This window comes from Pocillopora damicornis, chromosome 6 (genome assembly GCF_964200805.1).
Source record: "Pocillopora damicornis chromosome 6, jaPocDami1.2, whole genome shotgun sequence".
Taxonomy (NCBI): Eukaryota; Metazoa; Cnidaria; class Anthozoa; order Scleractinia; family Pocilloporidae; genus Pocillopora; species Pocillopora damicornis.
In genome coordinates, this window is record NC_142675.1 from 18,618,408 (window position 1) to 18,643,038 (window position 24,631).

Here is a 24,631-nt window from a genome sequence, read left to right on the forward strand (position 1 = left end):
CCATCAAATGTCTTTCAACATCTTCCCTGTCAGTTTGATTTCCATCTACGTTATGAAATGTGACTAATCTGTCCACGCCATAGATATGAATCCGTTCCATTCTGTGAGCCGAATTGCGACACATCCGCCTTCGGTTTGGTCCACTTCCATCTTGAATGTTGCTATTAGAGCTACAAAGTGTGAATGTTTTTCGTTTAAGCGCCGACAAGCCCGCGAATTTCGCCACAATGACGTAATTGTTTGGAACTGCCAGAATTCTCGCCGTGTGATGTCATGGAAATGCTTGTCAAGCAGGCCTGTAGATGGGTTCCAATTGTAGTTGGTACACGGAACTCTCAGCAATCGTTATTTTGTTCCTATTTCCGCGGCGATTTTCAAACTTGGACCCTGATGCGAGATTTAACAGATTTGGACTGCTTGTACCATGATTGATTAATTTATCTCAGCTGTGGCCCTAAGGATTTGTAAAAGTTTTGGTGGCGGGGAGCGATAACACATTGATTTGCATCCATGGTAAATTGGAAAGTCCCGTCTTGTCGAATGGTCGATTTTCAATGTGCATAAGAGTGGGGAATTCTGGAGATGTCCGGAGCGTTAGAATCTCGCGTATCAAACGCATCTGGTTTATCATCTTGTCAGTCGGCCTGTTACAAGGTAATCCTTTTGAAATGTTTTGCTTGTGTTTGTATTGATCTTACTTCTGGTAGAAACCTCTACGCTCATAGTAAAATGGTATTGAATCGTTTGTTAAATTCGTCCCTCTAACAGTTCGGAGACCTGAGTGAGTTACCTTCTCCAAGCTTTTATTAAAGAGGGAGAATTTTGCCAAACAAAACTGTCGTGATAGTTCACCAACATTTTAGTTTTGTTAACTTAATTAACGTTTGTATGAATTGCTGAAAATGAACACTGTTCTCGGCCACTTGTGTCAATAACCACTCTCACTAGTTAATTATTTTCATCTACACAATCTTTTCCTCAATTATCATTTATCTGATAATCAAAAGAGGACCAAAAATTCCATCAATAAAGAACTGGAACCTTTCTGTGACTACTCTGAAGTGAACATTTATTTTACGCTCGTCTCACTTGCAATTGTGTACTTTACACTCTAAATCTTACAAATTTACGAATTCCATAGCGTCTTTCTGGGTCTTCGAAACAAAATTCAGTCTAACATATTGACGATCACCCGTCAAAGTTTGATTTTTTAGAAAAAGGGAAATGGTTCGCCTGTAATTGCTAATGGGAATATAATTTCCGTTTGTCTCTGTTTAAAGTTCAAAAAGCGAGAAGACTCACGGTTCACGCCTCGAAGACAGGTATTTCTAAATAATTTAATGCTCGAGTTTAAAACCGGTTTCGAAAGCAAAAAAAAGTTTAGTAGCCTTTTGATCTAGACCGGCTGTTTTATTTTTGATTTGAAATATACCTTGTTGATTTAGAAACCAGTTGTAAGGATAAAGCAACGTGTTCTCGTAAAATTGACCTTCGAGTTATGTTTACATAAACAATAAGAAAAGCTACCTGCTAAGTCAAGTGTCGACCCATGTTCCTGATCACCGGATCTCAAAGGCGAGAATCCCTGAAAAAATTTTCACGTTCGCAGTAATCCCACTTTTGAAAGAATGCCCCATATCAAACCTGCCATGGGTTCGAGGACAAAGAGACAAGTGTTCAATTTTAAGAAAAAATTGGTTTTGCAGAAATTTCGTTCTCAGTATCTTTTATAATAGACTTGTGGTTCGCTAATGCATGTTTCGTTTGTTGGGCATCTATTTGCGATTTTCCACTGTTAAGTTCCATCAAACTCTCCAAGAATGAAGAAACGATCATTAGAAATAGTGCAATTTCGCTAGAAGCTAGCAATTACAATGAAATGAAAGGATATCATTCTTGCGTCAAAAGAAAGATCGTCAGATCATACTCTTCAATTTACTGTGTCGAAATCCGACAGGTTTTTGCTTTGTCAATTAAAACCAGTTGTTTGTTTATTGTTCGGTATACGGTTAGTAGGTTAAGTTAATTGTCCGAAGATAACTTGTGATTGTTGAAGTTTTGAAATTGTGAACGAAGAGATTACTTGTGGAACATCAAGTATATACGTTAGAGCAACACAAATTTGTATAAAGCTATGTGTTCTGGTGATTTTGGTTTCTTCTTTCGTACATAAAATATGTCGAAATTGATCAAATATTCGTGTAAGTTTGTGCTGTTTTCTTTGCGGAAGTAATTAGTTGTGAGTGGATGTCATTCATGTATGAAAGACCCTTTTTTCTACGAAAAAAGGACTCTCTTTAATCATTTATATCAGCAAAAGGCAAAATCAAAAGTTAAGCGAAACAAAGTTGTTCCATCTAGAATGGGTTTGAAAATGGCTAGAAAAGTCCTGTCTTTCCCTTGGGATGAAGAGGAACTAATTAAGATTTAAAGAGGGCGAAATAAGGACTGTATCTATGCTTTTATCTTCTTCTTTTTTTTTCTTTCAACAAGTAGAGCGCCCCAATAGATCCCTTCGAGCACATATTTTGAATCACAATTTTGTTTTCCTTCCGTGAGCTTATATTTTCCTCATTTGGACGAAATACAGTTTCCTTTATTTATTTTGTTTCACATGAAAATATCTTTATGATTAATGTAAAAAAGCTTTTAGTTTCATTGCATAAAGAATATGTATATCGGTAATAGGGAGGGTAGAAGTTCTTTGTTTGACGTTCCTGAAAATCTTCAGGGGAAATCCTTTGGCTCTCTTTCAGTGGATTGTGTGACATGTCACCTTTTTGAGAGGCGTGTACCTTGAGAACCTTGTGATCTTTGATGTTATGAAGTCAACTTATCTCTTTTTTTAAATCAAGGCGTGGTTTTCATTGAATTTTTACGAGAAATATCATCGACTAACAAACCGCCAAGGTCGTTTAACATTTAACCGTTGAATTCAATCCATGCCGGCAATCCTTGAAAGTGCTAATTAAGAGATTGACAAAACTGACCGCCAAAAAGCTTTTTTACGCGACGGAACTTAACCCTTCTACTCCTCAGATCACATAAGCAATTCTCCTTCTTGTCATAAATTTCCACGCTTTCATCAATAAATTGCTTGTATTTGGTCAATGTTAGCCTTGATACCGACTTAAATGTAAATAGACCGCCGTTCGAGAGACCATAGGTAACTTCAACTGAGCTCGGCATATCCCGGGCTTAGACCAGAAGCTGTATACTCTTGCCCAGATCTCACGTTCTGTCACCTTTTTTGCAGGCCCTTCGCAAGCTTTCTTCAACGATTCGTTTCAGTCGTCTTCTCCACTTTCAACGAATCTGACTGATCCCGGAAAAGATGGAATCCACCTTCTCAATGCACCATCATCCTCAGAAAAACAAGACCTTAAAAATAAACGTCGTTTGGGTGTTTCTTCCGCAAAAGAAATCAGAAGGCGTTCGACGAGAGCCAAAGCCCCAGGCGTGTCTAATAAAATACCGCTCGAAAGAGCAAACTTTTCTGATGTCACGTTGACTATTAAAGCGCAGCGGATTCCTTCACAAAATGTTACCCATTTTTCTAACAATGTCACTCATTTTTATGATTTAACGCGTTCTTTAAATGATATAAACAAGCTTAGAAGTGCCTTACAAACCTCTCGTGGTAATTCTAGTCCCAAAAAACGAGCTTCTACTGGGAAAAGATCTAGGAAAGGTGGCAAAAGAAGAGCTGAGAGAGATCTGAAACTATCGTTAAATAAACCAGATCGGTCAAAGCTTCAGACACATTATGAACGAGAGAGTAAAAGCGACATAGCTAAAACACACTTCAATTCAAGCGAAAAGAAAAGAAGAAAATACTCTTCCAAGGTTACCAGCGGTCAGCATCATCGTACACGTTTAAAGCATCAGGAAAGAAGCTTAGGGAGATTTAAGCGTAACATTGCCGTTTCTGATAGGGATGAACTTAAACAAAAACGTTTTATGATGAAGAGACGGTCTTTGCAGCATCTTCCTTTTCGTCTTGGTGGTGAACGAGTCTTACTGAGATTCAAACGAAAGTCGATTTTGGGACAGGACGATGTCGAGGCACAGTCCAGCGACTTGAAAGAACACAAAGGGAAAAAAGGCCGGCAAACACCCCAACAGAAACATGTTAAACCTCGAAGTGTGTTTCCAGGAAAATCATCCACATTTCCCTTAAATGGGGTCATAAAGGGAGAGTTCCTGAAGGAAACAGATTGGAGGGAACCAAGTGCGACAATAAATTCTTACAACAAGGCTCTTGTTGATAGAAATGTAATTCCTCATGCGACGTATGATCCATCAGTATACGGGGCAAAAAGTTCTTCTCTATCACTGAATCCGAACAAACTATCCTCAGTTCCTAAGGAATACAGTGCAGTTGAAAACCGGAGACAGAGCGTTTCTAACATTAACAGAGCTCTTTATCCGCTTGCATCGACAGTGAGTTTTATTCCAAAGAGTAATCAAGCTATGACTTTGAAATCGGAGCTAAGGAAACCACAAATTGCTTCTCTCTGGCGCACAGTCTTGCAAAACGCCCCTGTACCTAGCCAATCGAATGTTCCACAACCAGTGAGATATGAATACGGAGCTGGACAGCAACCGAGAAATAGCTTACAGAACACCGATGATCAGAGTAAAAAGCAGTTTATTCCCACTTCACAGCGTGCCCTCTACAATTATGGACATCAATTCAATTATCAGCCCCAGTTTATAAAATCTCAGATAGCGCTTGCAGGTGGCAACCCACGAATCACCTCCTTTTCTCAAATGAGACCAACCAAACCATTGCCATTCTTTCGGGAGGGGGCAAGAATAAATCCAGAATGGCCCTTATCCTCGCCTACGGCGAATCTTAACAATCTATTAAATTTTGAAAACGGTTTGTCACAGAGATCACGCGTTCCGAAAGGGCTTGTCTTGTACTTGGATTTAGAGAATGTGCAAAACGGTAGAGCGACGTATGCATCTTTAAATGGAGATGTAACTGGCACGGACAAGCGAACAGAGATCACAAAGTTTTTCGGATCATGTGGAAAAGTTGCAAGGCTTAACAATGGAAGCGAGATACTTCTCAACGGCAAGCAGTTGAAGGTAAATACATGTAGTGACAGTGAATGGGTTTAATGAGATGGCTGCACAATATGCAAGTTTTTTTTTTAAGTTGAAGCTGAAAGTGGATTAGAGTATGACCAATAATCGTTAGTTGTAGTGGTCATGATAGATTGAAAAGCTTTTCAAACGCCGCGTTCAAACTGTGCTTAATCTGGTTTTCGTGACTGATTCTCACTCAAAACGCCATTTATAGTTATCTATGCTCATTAATTTCCGAGTTGTCTTATTACCATCAACGCTTCCTGCAGATGCATCAAACCTAATAACGACTTAAAGCTGAAGTGATAAACATGATTGGTTTTGCTTGTGTCTTCTGCATCATTGCGAAAGAAAACGTACTCAAGTAAACTTTTGCATGGGATTAAAAAGGTGGTTCTCGTAACTATAAAACAGTTGTTTCAAGTTGCGCTATACAAAAAAGTTTGCAGCTAAGCTTTTTAGAGAACTTACACGCTGATTTTAGTAGTTTTAAATCACTCAACATACCGGATGAATTCACAAGGCATTTACATAAGAGGCGGGCTAACTTCTTCAAATTTACATTATTCATGTCTCGCCGAAAAAAGTGCTAAATACTGTGGGAGACGATGTAAACTCATTTCCTCGCTGCGACTTAGGACAAAGAATGGAGTAGCTCTTTGGGCAAACAAATTTCTCGACATTTTTATTGGGTTAGATATTTCAGGAGATTTGACATTATGTCTTTCTTTTAAGTTTTAATCTTGGAATCTCTCTTCAGATGAAACCCCGTCAAGCCGTAAGCATTGCAGCATGGATAAAACTCGATTCTAACAAGGGTTATCACTCGATATTCGACACAGTAGGTGGCCATTCTATGCATCAACAAGGACAATATCATTTCGAAATTCAAGATGGCAGCGTTCGGTGGTTCCACAGGAATGAAACTGGGATCAAAATCTTCAGCGTTGAAACAGGTATGTCGGCGATTGACAACTCAAATGAGTCGTCAAGATCAGCTCTTTGTTACTTCTTCTTATGCGGGATAATTTGTTCTTTTGGCGGAAAAAAGTTATTGCGTAAGTATGATGAAGTACGCCTGACGTACTGCTGCGAAGTTTACATCTGCTTTAAGAACCTTTCACTGACCTCACCTTGATCTACTTTATATGGTTAAAAATTCACGAGTCTATCTGGAGCGGTGTCTTTTCCGAGGTTCTGCGGTATGGAGCATGACGGGTATTTCTATTCCTTAACGATTGTTCGAAAGTCCAGCTCAAGTAATGTCGTCTGAATGGGAAGGGTTGTTCGGACTTTGACTGATGCTCAAGGGAAAAAGCAGGTCAGCGTTTGTCTATGAGTTTATTTCTCGAGCTAATGAGTTGCTAAAATAATAAGAAAGAAAAACTTTCTGAGTAAATACGCCATTGCGAAGTCCAATGCTTACAAATGGCCAAAAATATCACAATGGTCACTGATAAGCTTTTAAGTGTGAGCTGATTATGCGGAGACCGTCAAATATCCTTGAGCATGCATGTCCACAATAAAAAATAGAGGCATTTACCCTTTCAATTTTCTACAGATCCAATAATTCCTGCAAATGTTTGGAACCATGTAGTCGGCACGTATGACGCGCACACTGGTATCGCTAAGATTTTTGTCAATGGAGGACTAAAAGCAGAGGCTGTTGGGAAGGGTCTACTGTCTCAAGACTGGGATGCACATGCGGGAATCGGAAAACACAAGAACCAAAGGTTTCTCCAGGGGGAGGTGGACGAGTTTAGGATTTACAACAAGGCTTTGTCGCAGGAAGAAATTGGAAAACTCATGAAAGTATGCAGTTTTGAAAGAGGTTAGTCTGAGATGATTGGGTAGTAACACGGTGGTTAAACGTCTGTGTATGTGCTATCGTTGTTACGGCTAAGATGCATATTTTTAGGCTGAAAGCCGAGGAGCCAAGTTATTTCAAAGGATTTATATACGACCACACAAACTAGTAAGTCACGGTGTTAAGGGCACTTTTCGACTGAGTTTCGTAAAAAAACAAACGCCAAAGTAATCCCAACGACCGGTCGGAAGAAAGGAAAATACTTTTTAGAGCCAATGAGAACTCAGACTAAAAAAAAAAAACAAACTGCTTAAAGCGCGGAAAAACGTGGGTGACGAAGGCGTGATTAGTTTTGCATCTGAGTGGATGAGAAAGTGACGGAAGTTTTTCTGGACCAATCACAGAGCGAAACAAAGCAAAAACAAAGGAAATCTGGATCAGTTTTAGCACAATTGAAAATTGCTCTAAACCTGTATAACTTTTTCCATAAAGCTCAAAATAAAGTGGTACGTCAGAACCAGTTGTCCTTTTTTTCATTTTCAGTTCATGTACGTAGTATTGATTTACTTGAGATCTCTCTCTTTCCTTCCCTTAGTATGCGGCGGCCTTTTTAACAGTCCAAAAGGAATTTTGGAATCACCGGAATGGCCTAGAAGCTATAAAGGGAAAACCACTTGTGCATGGCATCTGTCTGTTGATCCGAGGGAGACAATCACGCTTAGTTTTAAACGCTTCAGTTTGGATGAAGACGGGACGTGCAAAAATGCCAAACTTATTGTTAGAGACGGAAGTGGAGAAAATTCGGAGGCACTCGGGGTTTACTGTGGAACCAAGCGGCCGACAGGGATAACATCGAGTGGGAATCATTTGTTTGTACAGTTTACCAGCACTGAGGGAGGGAAAGGGAAAGGTTTTCTCATTTCTTACAACACAGGTAGGAAGTAAATGAGATCATTAGCTGTTCGGCCTTGTTTTTACCGGGTTACTTTTGGTTTAAGAGCGTCCACAGTAAATCGGGATTGCTTTGCTTTTGATTTATCAAGAAAAGTCACTCTACCCTTACTTCCAATCAAATACCAAACTTAAACTAGTCGCGACTTTGTAATTGGTCTTTTCCCGTCGGCCTTTCCATGCCTATACTTCAACCTCTGTATGTCTCCATGAGACCTTTTCTTCGGTTCCGGATTGTTTTTATGGCTTTTCATCCGAAGGCCTTCTTCGGAAACATTGTTTAAGGAATGGGCAAAATAACACCTCAAAGCAAATGAACATGGTCAGTTAGATGTTTGACTGTGTTCCTCGCTTGAGTTAAATCTATATCAGTTTTTCAAGCTAATTCGTCGATCAATTCGAAGCTTCAACATCCCCTCGGCCAACCCCCCAGTAATTTATACTTCTGAAGATTGTTTCGTTCAAACACCAAATGGTTGAATGATATTACTTTTCGTTTTCTAGAAACCGTCCACCAGACCAAGAAAACTGAAAGACCACCCACACCTACACAAGCTGACGACTCGCAGAGATGCGCCGTAACAAGACCCGAATATAATGTTACACTGATTGGCGGCATCAAATCCGGGATCTTCTCTGAGGCAAAGCACGTGCACGACATGGACTTGTGCACGAGACATTGTTGTTTACGAAAGTCGTGCGACTTGGCTTTCATGATCCGGGACTCGTGCTATTTGGTGCGATGTACCAATCAGAGTTTATGTAAGACCAAACGGGCGCGACCTTCAAATATGAACCCCAGTATCACTTTTGTCTCACACTTACAGTCGGTGACACCCGAGCCAGGTAAGTTGATATGCGATTATTGCAATCCCAAATTGCAATTATCTCTTAAATTCGTTTCTCCACCGCAGTGTAAATATATGAATTTCATATATCTATAATCATTATTCGTCACTTGGATGGTTTATTTGGACCCAACATATTGACCAGCTCCCACTTGGCTTCCTAGCTCAGTTGGTAGAGCGCTGCACCGGTATCGCAGAGGTCATGGATTCAAATCCCGTACGGGCCTGAATTTTTTTCAGGTCCTATTTTCAACTATTAGTTCAGTAGTGTTCTTAGCTGCGAGGATCTCTTAAATTCGTTTCTTTACCGCAGTGCAAATATATAAATTTCATCTAAAATCATTATGCAATCCCAAACTTACCAAAATCCAGGTGTTCACAAGAATGGCTTCTAATTCTAAGCTCTGATTCCAGATGTTTCTAAAAACGGAACGTTTGAACGGCTGAAAAAAGTAAATAAAGCTTCCAAGCGACGTTTACACTATTCACGTATTCGCCCTCTGGATATAAGACTTGTAAAATAGTTTCTTCAATCATTGCTTAAATTTTCTAGTTTTCAAATGCCAATTGCAATTTTGCAGTGAGTGGTTTGATAAATATTTCGCTTCCACGCACTGCATGTCACTTTGCTCGCTGTGTGAAGCTCAAAGTGTTTTTTTCCTTTCATGATCAAGTGCATGTTAGTATTTATCCACCGTTCGTTAATCCTTTCGTCTAATAGACATCGACAGAATGGTGTTAAAACGCAGTGTTACAAAAGTCACTCGTAGTTTCAAGGTTAACTCCAACTTCTGGTGACCAGCGACTTAGCTTGTAAAATGTAAGCACATTGAATAAAGTTGTCCAATATTATAAACGGTGATCTCCATCAAACTTAGTATAATTGATCAGAAGTTTTGGTACTGAATATTTCTTCTTTTCCTTAGAACTGCCTGTAGATGGAAGCGCTTACAACAAGGCTATCACCTCAAGTATATCCAAACCAACAACATTACCCGCTAAGGACCAACCGATTTGTCACCACACGGCTGTGAGCTACAACGTTACTCTGGTCGGCGGGATCAACGCAGGAAAATTCAGCACGTATGGTCGAGCCCGCAATATGGATGAGTGCATACGTCATTGTTGCCGTGACGACAAGTGCGACGTGTCGTTTATGATCCAGGGAAATTGTTACGCAGTTGAATGTGCGGATGCGGAGGGGTGTCAGGTGAAGCGAGCAAAACCTTCCTATTATAACCCCACTGTGGCATACGTGTACCGTGGCAATGAAAGACCGATAGGGGGTAAGTAAAGAGTATATTTTTACAAGGCATCTCCCAGAGTATCATTTCCTCAAGCAACTCTTAATTTTCTGGAATTGTTAAGCTCTGAATCTTTCGCTTAGAATAAGGTTTTCATGGTTACTGAAGTTTAGTAGACTCCATTTCAGCTTACCTGCCTGGATGGTTTTTTGCGGCAATTTCCGCTGCCCTCTCGTATTATCCAGTGCAGAAATGTCGTTTCAGTCTGGTAATTGGCGTGCTTCCTCGACTTCAAAACCTTGTTTCGTTAATTATGCCGCTTTCTCCTCTGTTGAGTGGTTGTTCGCTTAATATCAGTCACATTTTTATATTTTCCGCCAGGAGTAAAATATGTGTGAACCTCTCTTAATACATGTCACAAGCCTGCAACAAGAAGCTCGCCTTTCCTCTTTCCCTTCCAGGCTTCCCATATCGATCAACGTACAGTCAACAAGGGTGAACGTAATCAGATACCAATTAAGTATTCATCATATTGTAGTCGACCAGTTCGCCTGGGTGTAGGGATTGAGAGTACGAAACCTTGACTCTGCCATCGGAGAGAACGATCAGTTCTAGAGGTTGCAAGATATGATGAGTTTTTGTCTATTTCGCTTAATGCTATTTCTATTTCTTTATTCCCAGATCCTTTACCTGGTGCTGAAAAGCCAAACTCAGACGCTTGTGATAAGTTGTCCGTCAGTAACACCATATTCAACGTGACTCTTCGTGGGGGAATCAAGTCAGGGAACTTCACTGACAAAGGCGTGGTCAAGCACATGGACGAATGTTCAGCCTATTGCTGTGCAGACGGACAATGCAACGTGGCTTTTCTAATCCGGGACAACTGTTTCTTAGTATCGTGTAAAGATTATGAGTCGTGCCAAATAAAACCAGCGCTTTCTGAATATTATCACCCAAGACTGGCTTACGTGAATTGGAGTCCGCCCGACGACGAAATTCCAGGTATTACTTTAAGTTGTTTAATCCGTCGAGTCACCAACCTTATTTCTTTGCTTTTCTTTTTCAACTCAGGGATACCAAAGTTTGAGAAATGTTATGCTTACTGTTAGGGTTTAAGTGCAATTCGATCGATTGAGGTGAAACTAACACCAAAGTCAATCCAACGGCGAAAATGTTTGAAAAGCGGAAGACAAAAGTGACCGACTTGCGATTACTTTAAGTGTCTGGTTGGTTGAGAGGGTAAGGCCAGCTTTCTCAAGCAATCAAAGCGTGCAGGGAAGCGAAACCAATGCAGAACTGAGTTTCTTTTGACAACAGTCTCACTGGACTCTCCAAATCCTACTTTGTATTTTACAGCCAACAGGTGGTATGCGTCTTTAGGTTGCTGGAAAGACACGGAATCGTTTGCAGTTTCCCCTTTGGAAGGCGCAGATCCTCTGCTAACAGAGCCTTATCTCACACGACAGAAGCCAATCGACACATGCGCACAAGTAGCAAGAAAGCACGACTACAAAGGTAAGCTGTTACCGTTTAGCTCCTCGTGATCGGGCGGAGGGGGACTAAATTAAATTTGATGTCGGTGACAATGTGCCGTAAACATCTCAATCAAATGCTCAGCGTTCTTAGCGGCAATAAATTTTTAGTATTCTGATCGGCTCGGTAATCAAATTTAGCAGCTTGCTTAAACTGGTTGGACACTGTGTGGAAATTAACTTATATGAATGTACACCAACATTTGAAATGCAAAGAAAGATTGCTATAAGCTGTAACCAATGATTTTTTTTGCTTGTCTCAGTTTTTGCCATCCAGAATGGCGGAGCCTGCCTAAGCGGACCGAAAGCGGGAAGAACGTTTAACCAGTTTGGCGAATCATCATCTTGTAAGGCAGGAAAGGGAGGCTTGTTCGCCAATGATGTCTACCGACTGACAGATATTGGTGAGTATGTGGGATTAAAGAGAAAGATTGATTTAATTTACGCGCAGAGGTTTTAATTCAGTTATAAACGCTCCCCGATTCAATTTAAATTTCAGGTTACATCTCGCTTGGTTGCTGGAACGACTCCGGTATCCATGCCCTGCCTGTAATGGAGCACTCAGATGAAAAATTAGACGATTTTTACAAATCACGCCTCGATCCACTGCGCAAGTGCGGAGAGGTGGCGCGAAAGCGAGGCTATCCTGTGTTCGCCCTTCAGCGAGGAGGAATGTGCTTTGGTGGACCCCGCGCTGAAATTGACTATAAAATGTATGGAATATCAAGGAGATGCCGCGATGGACTGGGTGGGACTTATGCCAATAGCGTATATAGACTAATAGGTGAGACAAATCAAATCAAACGTATTTCCCATAGGCAACTTACCCGAGATTCAACGTTGATAACAAAACGAAAACGACTTCTTTGTTATCCACCTTCAGTGATTTACCACACGGCCCTATGTCTTCGCCTATGTTTTGTTTCATCGTCATCTTCAGATAGAATTTTGATTTGTTGGCAGTTTAATAGTCTATCAACAAGAGGATTCTGTTCACTATCTACGAAGAAATTACTAACTTGAAGACCAGGTGCAAACTTCACCGCATACGAACTTTGTAAGACGAACAAAATTTGATTTCTGAGACCAGACATAAAAGCTTTGAAAAACAACCTCGCATGATGATTGTTAACTTAATCAATAGTAAAAATTTTTCCCTTTTCCGATGAATATGGCTCGCTCTCTTGTCAATGCCAAGTTTCCATAATAAATCAAGGTACCTGTATTACAGATAACTTGGAAGTGGAGCCAACAGAAAGCACAAACAACTTCACTTCTCCTTCTGGTGCCACGGGAAGCTCAACTTCCAGCACAGCGACCACGGGAAGCTCTTCAAGCCCGTCATCCACCAATTTCACCCCAACCACTTTTAGTGGAACACAAAGATCACCCACCACTTCGCCGTCGCCAACACCTGGAATCCAAGAAAACTACCTTACTCTTCAAAACGGCTTGCCACACAAGAACACCTATACAGCAGGTGAAATTCTGTACAATGTAACGCTGAAGTATGGCATTAAAACAGGAAAGTTTAGCGACAAAGGGAAAGTCGGGAACATGTCCGAATGCGTGCGCGCTTGTGGAAGAATGGAAACTTGTAGTCTAGCATTTATGCTTGGGAAGCAATGCTTCGCCGTGGCGTGTTATAGTGATGCTCTCTGTCTCACAAAACCTGCGTTTTCACCGTTTTACAAGCCACAGATAGCGTTTGTGAAACACACAAAGGAGATTGTCTCAGGTGAGAACAGAATCTTATGTTGCCGTTGGATAGAGTTTTTGTAATTTCAAAATTTGTGAAAGAACTGTCTTAGACTTTTTTGGCTCGCTAAAAGTTCAAATGTAAGCGATAGGAACCTTGTAAATTAATATATGAGTCAATTCATAAGTTAAGCGAATCAAGGAGTTTATAATGGGAGGGGGGCGGGAAGTTGGGAGAGAGGATTCCAAACTGTGGTTCAGAAAACACAGAAATGTTTCTTCCAGGCAAATTATTCGATCAATCTATATCCATCTCCCTTCGTTGTGCGGTAATATGCGATCTGTCGTTGCGAGAATCTTAGTAGTAAAAATTCCACAAGTCTTGATAGACGTGGAAACAAAACCCTCAGTCCCTCCCAGTGAATACGCCACTGCTATTGATAGAGAGCGGCCATTCTCCTAGACACTTAATGCGCAAAAAACTGAGAGGTAATTACGACAACTTTCTGGACTTCTGCCTGTTTACTTAATTCAGTGTACATGCTCAACTGCACATGCGTTGATTTTCCCTTTGTTTTTGTTTTGAAGCCAACAAACCCAAACCTTCAGATGTTTCTCAATGCCGCGCAAGCGCAGTTCACAATGACGTCACACTGGTTGGTGGGATAAATGCAGGAAAGTTTACTGATCTTGGTAACGCTGACAACATGAGTCTTTGCACACAGCGGTGCTGCATGAAAAGCGCTTGCGATGTAGCGTTCATGCTCGAAAACGAATGCTACGGTGTGAGCTGCTTGAATGAATCACTGTGCGAGTCACGTCCCGCAAGAAATCCCGCAAGGTACAACCCGCGAATTGCTTATGTGTATCACGACACAAAGAAAGATAAAGGTAAGTTTGTGGATTATTCCTGTTCAAGTTTGTATTTCGTAATTATATCCGTAGATTATTGACTCAAGAAAATAGAAAAGTCGCACTGTTGGGGTCACACTTAACTGTTATTAAGAATTCCAGTTTAGAGCCTCGTTCAGGTGACAGAGTTGTTTTTTGAGTGAAAACACTTTACTCATACACAGACTTTCTCCACCCAAGAGTATAGAGTTAACAAACAGATTGCGTTTTTTGACGTCAAATTTATAGTAAGAACAAAAATGTGGCCCACGGGGCGCAGACGAGTGTGTCACTGGGTTCCTACCACAATTTGATGTATTCTGTGATGCATTACTGTACAGGCCCTCTGTAACATGAAATCTGTTTGTTTTATATAATAAGGAAGCAAAATTTTTAATGGTGACGCCATCTATGCGTCTGCTCTCTAATAGATCATAAGAAAGAAAATGCTGGGTTGGGTTTTTACCCACCATGGGATAGCATAGCGGCCATGAGAAGTAGCGAGACCCCCAACCTTATATGAAATGGAAACCAGGATAGGTTCTAACTGCAATAGGCCACTTAGCTAACAGAATTAAAGACCCAGTATTAGCCACTATGCATTGCGTGCCTCTGTTTTTGTGGTTGTTTTCACGAAAACGAGGCTTGCAATGTTTTCCAGAAGCTTGTGCAATAATTAGCGCTGAGTTAATGGCCGCCGATAGCCAACGCCGCGCACAATGTATACTGGTCAAAACTGGGTCTTTAATTTGAAGTCACGTTCATTTTGTTCCAAATATTCGATAAAGTATCAGATGGTGCTGCTGGATGCCTCAACTCTCCCTCAGTTTATTCGTTAAAGTATATTTGCCTTGAACCTTGTTCCACAGTGTTAAACCGGCCAAAACTTAAGGCTCTCATGAAAATCATCAGGCGCCTATTGTATGGAAAGAAGCCACAAAAACAGACTGCAGTAAACTTTACACCTGTGAATGACAAATACGGTGATGGCACTGACTTCTCTGTGGAAAAAGACGTGAACACTGACGTAAACACTGACGCAAATAATGACGTAAGCAATAAAGTTAGCACGTCTCTGAAGACATTCCCTAGTGACAATCAATCAATGAGTAAAATCATAGACGAAAATTTCTCTACCGACATGTTTACGCCAACGACGCCTCAAATGCGGTTTGAAACACTTATAGCGAACATTGAGGGAGGACAAATGAATGTGTACGCTCTGCCAGTCTTTCATGGTGAAGATCAGACAATTGCCACTGCAACACCAGTTACAAAAGTAGACTCAGTTAAAACAACTCAGATAACGCCCCCGCGGAGTATTCTGGGTGTGTTCATGAAGGAGATGAATTCTCCCAAAACAAACCACGTCGCATCTATTAACGATTTAGCGTCACACGATAAGACGTATGGTAGCGCATCTCTTATTCACGCGCTATCAAATACGCATCACATGACTGTTGAAAAAGTTTTGAAGGTGCTTCTCCACAAATTCCTTCATAAAGTTGTCAATAAAAACAAACACAGTAGGAAGTGGAGAGATGATGACAACCAAGAACGTCCACATCACTATGAGAACGTTAACGACGCCCTGAAGTCACTGAGTAACGCAGACTTAGACAGATTTGCTGACTATGCAAGATTACGTTTAACGCACAGACAGAACTCTCATACTTCACAAGGTATTTCCACCATGCCTGACCTTCCACTACTTTATGTACGCGAAAACCCACAACAAATTAGCACATTAACGGAAACTCTTTTTCCTTCTCTCTTGTACAGCGTCACCTCAACAGAAGAACGTGTGCTGGGACGGTGAAATTTTGTCCAATTACACTTTGGTCGGGGGCATCAATGCAGGGACATTTAGTGATAACGGGAAGACCACTAACATGGACATATGCATGCAGTTCTGTTGCAAGCGTGACTCTTGTGATTTGGCATTTATGATTGAGGACGATTGTTATTCAGTTTCGTGTAACAGTAATGGGGCTTGTGAGCCGAGAAAGGCCCGACCTACTCATTATCTTCCTCGCATTGCCATAAGGAAGAAACCTCAAGGTAAGAAAGACCTTGTCGAGTAAATGTGATATTCATTTTGTCACGAGTGTTAGACAAAGAAGAAATCTGAGTCCAGTGGAAGGAATAGAACGGTAGCAGGTGACGTGCTCTCTTTCACGGTCGCCCTAAGGTCGGTTCGGGATATTTTTGCCTGGGATATTTTTCTCTGGTTACTAGGCAGTCACAACATTGCGATCGCTGGTTGAAGAATTTACCTGGGACATAAAGAATTTAAGCTTGAAAACTTATGTCAAATACGTTTAAAAATCCTAATTTAACTCAGGTCGAAAGTTGTGAGTGATGCAACTTTTAACTCATACTTCGGAGAGGCAAAACTTGTTTTGGGGCGAAGGAACTTGGGGCGACCGTGCAAGGGATCGACGTCGCCTACATCCAGAACTCCCCTTCTCCCTCAACATGTAAGATACATGTGGTTCTTATTACCGAAAGACCACATTCGTCGAGCCTTAAGATGGCCTTGGGGTTTCCTAACCTGTAGTAGGAGACTCAGTGGCCTACGAGTTAGTGAGCTGGGTACCAGGTCGAGATAGAGACTCGGCCGGTTCATTGTGTTGTGTTCTTGAGGAAAACACCATACTTTCATTTTGCCTCTTTCCACCCTGGAGTATGAACGGGTACCGGCGAATTGTCAGGAAGCCTTGATGAAGTGCTGAGGGTGATTTGAACATGGACTGGCGTCCCATCCAGGGGGGAGTAATAAAACTCCTAGTCACTTCGTGCCATATAAACCGGTATGAGCTACGGCTGGCCGGGTCACTTGACTCGAGTACAGATTAATTTTTACCTTTTCCTAACCACGGGCCGTTGCTGAAAAACTGAGATTGATATCGATACCATCACTTGTTGTTCACAGGAAATTATAACGTCAAAGGTGTTTTTACCGACATGACATCAACGCCAGGCACCACAACTCCGCTGACATCATCGGTGTCACAATCTTCGTCCCCGACACCGGCCACCTCTCCTTCTCCCACTCTATCAACAATTTCAGAAGTTCACCAAGGTACTGATTACCATTTGTATTAGCTTTTCATTTCGACAACAAGTTCGGGAAAAGTGTTATTTCGGTTGTGAAACAGCTTTCTTCTATAACCTTTTGTACGCTTTTTGAAAACATGTCCTTTTCCTGAAGGAAGAAATTTTAATATAGCTGTAGTAACGATGATCAAAGATGTATTTCGCAGCCAAAAAATGCGCAATAAGGCGATAGCGGTATACTTGGTCGTAACTACCAAAAAATGATGAAAACTAAAACCACCAGGTTATCAGCTACGGACAGCTGATTCTACCCGATCTGGCCTCGTCACTATGGCATTGTTAACGTAGGCATTCAGTTTAGGTCCCTTGTGGAATGATGAAAAGTATGGCACACTTACAACTCTGTGAAGTGACTGAGATAACAAAATGATTACACTTCAACCATATAATCATTTTATGGGGTCACATTTCACATGAATATCAAACTTGTATCTCCTTACATGTTTTTAGATCTCTTTATGATGAAGTTAAGCATTCCACTTGAAATAAATTTTAACCATATAGTTTTAATCTCAGTCTCAAATATATTTAAGGCCTGGCCACTTGAACTTAAATTTCCCTTTCACCCAGCACCCTGCTGAAGCCAGACATATCAAAAATATCTAGCTTTATAGAAGAATAGATTCTTAAAAATACCTATTTGAGAGACCAGTCTTCCTCCTTCCTCCCCCACCCCCTCTCCACTCTCTCCCCCCCCCTTTCCACTCTCTCCCCAGGCGACAAATGATGACTACTCCTTAAAGTTGTATCTTTCTATTTGTCTACAATTTCAGCTGATTCAACTACAAACCCAACTGTCAAAGTGGCGCATTCGTGTGACGCCACACCCATCGAGTACAACGTCACCCTTAAGATGGGACTCCACTCTGGAGTCTTTCAAAAAGTTGGTCGAGTAGACTCCATGGACGACTGCATAGAGATGAGCTGTAAAGAACCACGGAGTGACGTTGCCTTCATGTTAGGCAGCATGTGTTATGCCGTGCACTGTTACAGCGCGGATCTTTGCAAGACTGTCCCTATCTTTGGATCAAGTATTTCTCGACTTAACTTGAATCCTGCAATCTCGTTTCTCAAAAAGAACTCGCATTTTGATATAAGCTCTCTTGGTAAGTTCATGCAGATTACGATTCTGCAATTTATGCACAGACCTAGCTCAAGATATCAGCTAATGATTCGGCTTTTAACATTTGTTTGCTTATTAAATATGCGTATGTCAGCAAATTTGTGGCACACTTAATGTACCGTGTCATGACACCTTGGTGCATTTTTCCCATAGAGGGTCACAATTTATCAAGAAGTTGATGCTAAATCACAGTTGTCTGTAGTAAATATTGTTGATTAGTAATTAACATTTCATTCAAATGTCGGTAGAATCATGTTAATTAGAATTAGGTGTTATTTGAAGGCGTGCGACTAAGATACACCGTCTTTCATTCAAACGATATTTTCTCATTCTTTGTTAGAAAAGAAATAAATCTTTCATCTCTTTCGACATCTGTAGTTACAACGAACAACAACATAGCTCAAGACAAATGTCGCGACAGCACCATCACCTACAACGTGACTTTACGTGGCGGGATTGACGCAGGTATTTCCCTTAGGCTTTACTTTTTGAGAATGTTTTAACTGCTAATAAACTTTTAGAATTGACTTGCGACACATCTTTCGCCTTGATTTCAGGAAATTTTACCGAGAGGTCTGGAGTGCTGTCGATGCGAGACTGTATCGGCAAATGCTGTGACGACACGTCATGTGACCTCGCTTTCATGTTCGGAGATCACTGTTACTCTGTAGAGTGTCAGAGTGAAAAGCTATGTCAAGCTGTGTTGGCCAAACCGTCTCACCTTGAACCAAAAGTGTCCTATGTTTCAAGGGGATTTTATAATGATAAAGACAAAGGTTTGTGTGGCTCGTATAAAATTTTTAGAGCACTTTTCACCTGACGAGAACCTTGGTAATTACAAATTACAGGATCATAGGTTATAAGGAGATGTGATACTGAAAAAGACACATATCATGTTGCATAACATCATAAAACGAACTCCCTCTCCCACTTTAGGGACAATGTTCTCCGCTAGCGACCAGACGCCGACATGTCGGGCAGATCAAAAGTCTCAGTCCAAGATATTCAGTAATAAGACTTTAGTTGGAGGATTAGAAGCGGGAAGGTTCAGTTTTGAGGGAGTCGTCAGGTACATTTCATTTAAAAGTTTTATGACAATATTTCAATATATGGTGTGCTTAGTACCTGAACGAGAAATGTGAGTTTCTGAAAAGTTACTCTCTAACGACAGCTGTTTAGCTTTAGCACGATGATAGACCATTGCTCTCAACTAGGCATAAAGTGAGACGCGTATCTGTTCAACCTCTCCACTAAAAGGTTTCTTTGCGCACCGACTGAATTTTTTTCTTTTCCAACTTTACTTCGTTATCTAGAAGAAAGATATTCTTAGGTCTGCGTACAAGACTGCTCAACATTACTACCGATAAGCTTTTGGATATGTCCAGAAATGCCTGCCGTAACGAAAATGGGGAAAATGCGTCAAAATCGACAAAATCCGCCAAGCTGATTTTGCTTTGACGAATTTGACCAATATTGGCTAAAATCGTCAACTCCATCAACATTCAGTCGGTTTGACGAAATGTCGTCAAATCTGCCATTTTCGTTACTGCGTGCATTTCTGGACATACGTGAGCTTTTGATAACTTCGAAGGTTTCCTCGGTTTCTTTGGCATTTAGCGACAAGGGTTATTGCTTCCTTCCCTTAATTGTATGCTTTACTCCTGGGTGCAGGCACTGTGAGGGTAAGAAGCTTGACTGTAAATATGACCGTGCCTCGCTTTGAACTGGACCTTTCGATTTAGAGTTCATTTGTCCTTTGCGTCTCTCCATCCATCATTATTTGCTATAGCAAAAGGTTTTTACCACTTTATCGTAGCCAGAAGTTTGCTGGTTAGTGGGTCTCACTTTAATTCAACGGATTTTGTGTTTTCTTGGGGAGTTTATGTTACAGTACCTCACTAAAATTAAATACGGAGAGATTAGGTTGGATGTAAGAGAAGGATAAAGATTGTGCGATTTGATATCCGACGGTTATACGAGAATTGTGTCATTTAATCCAAAAGGAATTGTGCTCCCCCCCTCCACCCACTCCCCCATACAGTTATCTTTTACTAGCTATCTCTGTTATTTGCTTCAGTGATATGCATATGTGTATGGATCGATGCTGTGCACAGCAGGGTTGTAATGTCGCTTACATGGTTGACAAGAACTGCTTCTCTGTAGCCTGTTATTCACCCTCGTTGTGTAAAATAAGCGATACGTCCTCAACGAATGGCGACGTAGAGATCTCCACTATATTTGAGAGCACCGCTGAAAGACCAGTTGAAAAACGTGAGTAGAATCTGAGAATAACGTGCTCTACTGAAAGTTTCGGCATCTTTCGTACCATGACGGCTATCGTTGAGGTTTTCTAAAGCTGACGTTTCGAGGGTTTGCTCTTCGTCAGACCAAAGAGAGGAATTGCGTATTGTGTGTGTGTGTTTTAAATGGAGGCAATATGGAGCCACGATATTGGCAGGAACATGATAACGTAAACACAAGATTGAATCATTTGAATGAAAAACTTTCGTTAATGCCGTGGGGATTAAAAGAATGCCGAACTTTTGGAACTCTCGAAACTTCCTATGTGTAGAGAAAGACCACAGACTGCCATATGCTGCTTTGAACGTTTTGGGAGATTAAAGCGTCTAGCGACTGGTTTAGATGTGTTTTTTCATTCCTTTCTACGTCACGAAAGTATCCTAAGAGTCGGTGTCCATGGCGTCAGCTTTACTCTTTACGATAGCCACTCTAACTAACAACTCAGTTGATAAGACCAAGTTAAGTTGCAATCGCCCCACACCCTTTATTCCTTTTCGTTTAGTTACTCTGATTGCTCAATTTGATCTTTGTGGTTATCTTTAGACTCCATGGTGGTTTATGTGATAATTGGTGTGGTCGGATTCGCAGCAGGTGCTGGAGGGATTTTATGGGCCGTCTGCATGTTTATTCGACGGTAGGTAAACCTAGGTTTAGTTTGGAAAAAAGAATCAGATTTGGAGACTACATCTATACGTACAGATCTTATTCCTATGGCAATCCCCAATCCTTCTTTAGCTATTATCGGAGCAATTTTCCCAATTAAGTATCAAAATCAATCCAAGATTACATTGGTTTTTCTTTGTTACGCTCTGTAATTGATCTAGAAAGTTCGCTCTTATCTCTTAACCAATCAAATACAAAACTTGGTCACTTGCGTTTTCCCGCGCTTTAGCCAGCTCACTTTTTTCTGCTTCGCGTTTTCATTGGCTCCTATGATATTTTTCTTTCTTTTGATTGGTCTTTGTGATTACTTTGATTTTGGTTCAACGACATTCGATAAGCTCTTCTAATGATCCCTGTTGTCGGGGAACAATAAAGATCACGAGATAACCACTCTTGCTCACGCAAACATCTCATGCGTTATCAATTTATTCTCCACCTAAGCATTCTGCGCGCTATACATGTGGCACACTTAACATTGCCTACTAGGGATCATATACCTTGATTCTAAATACGATTTTAGAGAGATTGGCTTAAGTATAGCACTTATATAGAGGGTTAGTCTTACAGCCTATCGCTGTTGCATAATATGGTGCAGAGGTGCCATTTGAGTTTAAATGCTGGAGTTGAAAACTACCTCTAGAATGAGTTGATTAAAGTGCGAAATGCTTAAATATGAGCATAATTAGTTTAATGGAGATAAGTCTTGTATTTCAGGCACCGTTTACGATCAAGGCACAGACAGGATACGCAGTAGTTTTCAAGTAAGTTGTTTATGACGCGTAGGTTTAAATTTCGTCCTCATCTCGCAAAGAGCTGCAAACATTTATGAAACCTCAGAAAGATTGTTTACCTTCCGTTAGCCCTACCAACGTCGGGCTAGCTATGCAAATTACCATTTAAATATCGCCTAAAAAATTTTGCATCGGATTAGAGATTTTGAACGTGTCACTGTGAAATTAACCTGATCACCCCCTTAAGCTCTGTTTTATTCTAATACCCCCCCCCCCCCACTATTCGATACTCTCTTAGCGACGACAGACCCCCCTTCCGTTTACTCTGAAAACCATGTGATCCTCCCCCCTCTCCAAAAAAAAAAAAGAAACAAAAATCTTCCTACCCCGGCAGGCGGTCAATAATGACCATTCCCCATGTGAAAACTGATTCTCGTACAGAATATATAATCCAACAGGTTTTAATGCGACGATTTATGTTAAATTTGATGTTTCCAATTACCGTAATGATTCGATTTAGCGCCCAGGGTGCTTCTCTATTGTTGGTACCTCAAGGGAAGGTGCCTATCAGGGTCACGGCGCTTGATTATTTTTTTGAGAACAAGCAGATTATGCAAAACAAAGCTTTGATGTTTGTTTGAAAAAGATCAAGAAGACTGGAAAACGGACTTGTTGTCCGGCCAAGATCCTTCCTGGCTGTAACGACCAGCCAAGCTGTCGCCGCAATTTTAAGACGAGGTCATTCGTTTGTAGGAACTGTGCTCTCACGTGGACATCATGGTTCAGAGACAAAGACAGCTTTTTGATAATGAGGCTCTAAGTGAGAAGTAAAACGAAGATGAACCACGGTTGATCTCAATGTTTATGTACTCTAACGGTGCTATCACTGAATAGAGGCGCTCATTGAAATGAGGATGCTTAGTCAATGGGGGCACTTATTAGAATAGGGGCGATTATTAACAAAACATGACAAATTCGGGAGGACGTTCAATAGAGAGGCGGCGCTTAATAGAACGAGGGCGCTAAGTCGAATTATTATGGTATCTTATTTATACATTGCTATTAGGAATTTGATGTTCAGTTTTCACTCCTTCTTTTCAGTGGGAAAGGAAATATTGCACTTTGACGAGGCCTAGCAGTAAACAGGCTGAAAGTTGTCTGCTTTTCAAACGATCGGAATTTGGTAATTTAGCATAGTTGTATTTTAACTTCCTTTTGAATTCAGCTTTCAATCAAATTCAGCCTGTTCATTAGGGCTCTGGCACGCCTATAGAGCTGCAAGACATCTAAACAGACTACAGAAATTTTCCTCCTAACAAGACGTCATCATATTTAATCCGAACGAATGAGGACATTCCTTTTTGAAACGGCCGAAGAAAGGCAACTCGTTCGAAGGCCCTCCTCTGGTCTACTTAAGCGATGCTAAGATTATGAATGTTTCTTAGTTCGTTATTTTCAAGTCATTGTGTGTTAGTGTTAGCATTAAACCACTTTTTTTGTATTTATCCAGTTCAACACGCGTCCTTTAAAAGAGCCACATAGCAGTACTTAGCCCATCGCACATCGTAGTTAGAGATGATCAGTGTAGTTTTCATACCAAAGCAGACAATGCACTTCTTAGGTAACTGAAGTACAGACGTTTGTGAGATGAGCGCTCCTTTTCCCAGCGCTTACACAGTTCAGATTTCTTCCGTGTGCAATCTTAAGTTTAAAATCCAGCAACGACTACTTACCAGTTTTTCAGTTGATATCGAAGCACGCCAAAAGTAATTTCATTCTATTTCCTGTTGCCGCTAGCGTCTCGAGAGCGTCTCTGCTTTGTTATGGGAGTTGAGTCATGTAACCTTTTCTCATGAGGAGAAGCAACCACTTGCATAATGTTAGCTTATGTTGTAGATGTTTTAATTCGAATTTATTTCTTGGTTGTACAAGATTTAGAGCAAGGTATCTGTTGTTGTTTTTTGATTTGGAAAACTGAAATGTAGTAACATTTAAAATGTTACAGCACCAAAAGCGAAAGAAATGCGAGAACCTCTGTATTGCCGGTTTTTTTCTTCCTTTGTCTTTCTGTCGTGTTAACAGATAGCTTTTTGTAGTCGATGATTGCTCGGCCACGAAGTTGACCGAAGGCTCTGGAAGACGTATACAAGATAATGCTTTGTTATGATCGGTTATGATGTCGTGAATTGGATATTTTTTTAATAAAATATATTTAAACATAATGTGGTTTCTTGAATTTTATTTCTGCAAAGTTCAATAAGACTGGCTGTATAAGCATTTTGAACTTTAGTTTCTTTTCAATGAAGCGAACTCACAAAAGATTTAACGAACAGGCCACAGCTCCGTAAAATACATCATAGGTATATCCCCCCCCCCCCCCACTACCATACTCGCTCCAGCATTTCGGTAGGTTTCCCCGTGTATCTAGTTATATAAGTTGTTTATTACACATTGCCACAGATAAATAATAATCTAAAGAAGAGAACAATTTAGCAGCCTCCCCCCCCCCCCCTCCCTCCCTTCCCCGTGCCACACTCGCTTCAGCATTTCGGTAGGTTTCCCCAGGTATTTAGTTATAAAGTCACAGATATATTATAAACTAATGAGGAGAATAATTTAGCAACA

The 24,631-nt window shown here is 40.8% G+C and overlaps 1 protein-coding gene across 4 annotated transcripts; it reads left to right on the forward strand.

Annotated features, from left to right (window-relative positions):
• The first annotated feature begins 263 nt into the window (after nucleotides 1-263).
• Nucleotides 264-24,228, forward strand: LOC113674237 (uncharacterized). Of its 4 annotated transcripts, XM_089210989.1 has the most exons (25): nucleotides 299-654; nucleotides 1,281-1,322; nucleotides 3,257-5,097; nucleotides 5,858-6,053; nucleotides 6,659-6,928; nucleotides 7,500-7,838; nucleotides 8,360-8,701; nucleotides 9,630-9,989; nucleotides 10,629-10,949; nucleotides 11,304-11,462; nucleotides 11,743-11,883; nucleotides 11,979-12,263; nucleotides 12,711-13,217; nucleotides 13,766-14,068; nucleotides 14,938-15,750; nucleotides 15,851-16,129; nucleotides 17,004-17,153; nucleotides 17,962-18,294; nucleotides 18,690-18,776; nucleotides 18,869-19,087; nucleotides 19,248-19,380; nucleotides 20,389-20,582; nucleotides 21,156-21,246; nucleotides 21,990-22,036; nucleotides 23,108-24,228. In XM_089210989.1, exons 1-24 carry the CDS (start codon nucleotides 555-557, stop codon nucleotides 22,027-22,029), a joined length of 7,545 nt encoding a protein of 2,514 aa, XP_089067115.1. In that variant the 5' UTR covers nucleotides 299-554; the 3' UTR covers nucleotides 22,030-22,036; nucleotides 23,108-24,228. The 4 variants fall into 4 exon arrangements, with proteins under 4 accessions (XP_089067116.1, XP_089067118.1, XP_089067115.1 ...); XM_089210990.1 differs by lacking the exon at nucleotides 1,281-1,322 and having other exon boundaries at nucleotides 264-654; XM_089210991.1 differs by lacking the exon at nucleotides 14,938-15,750.
• The last annotated feature ends 403 nt before the right edge of the window (nucleotides 24,229-24,631 follow it).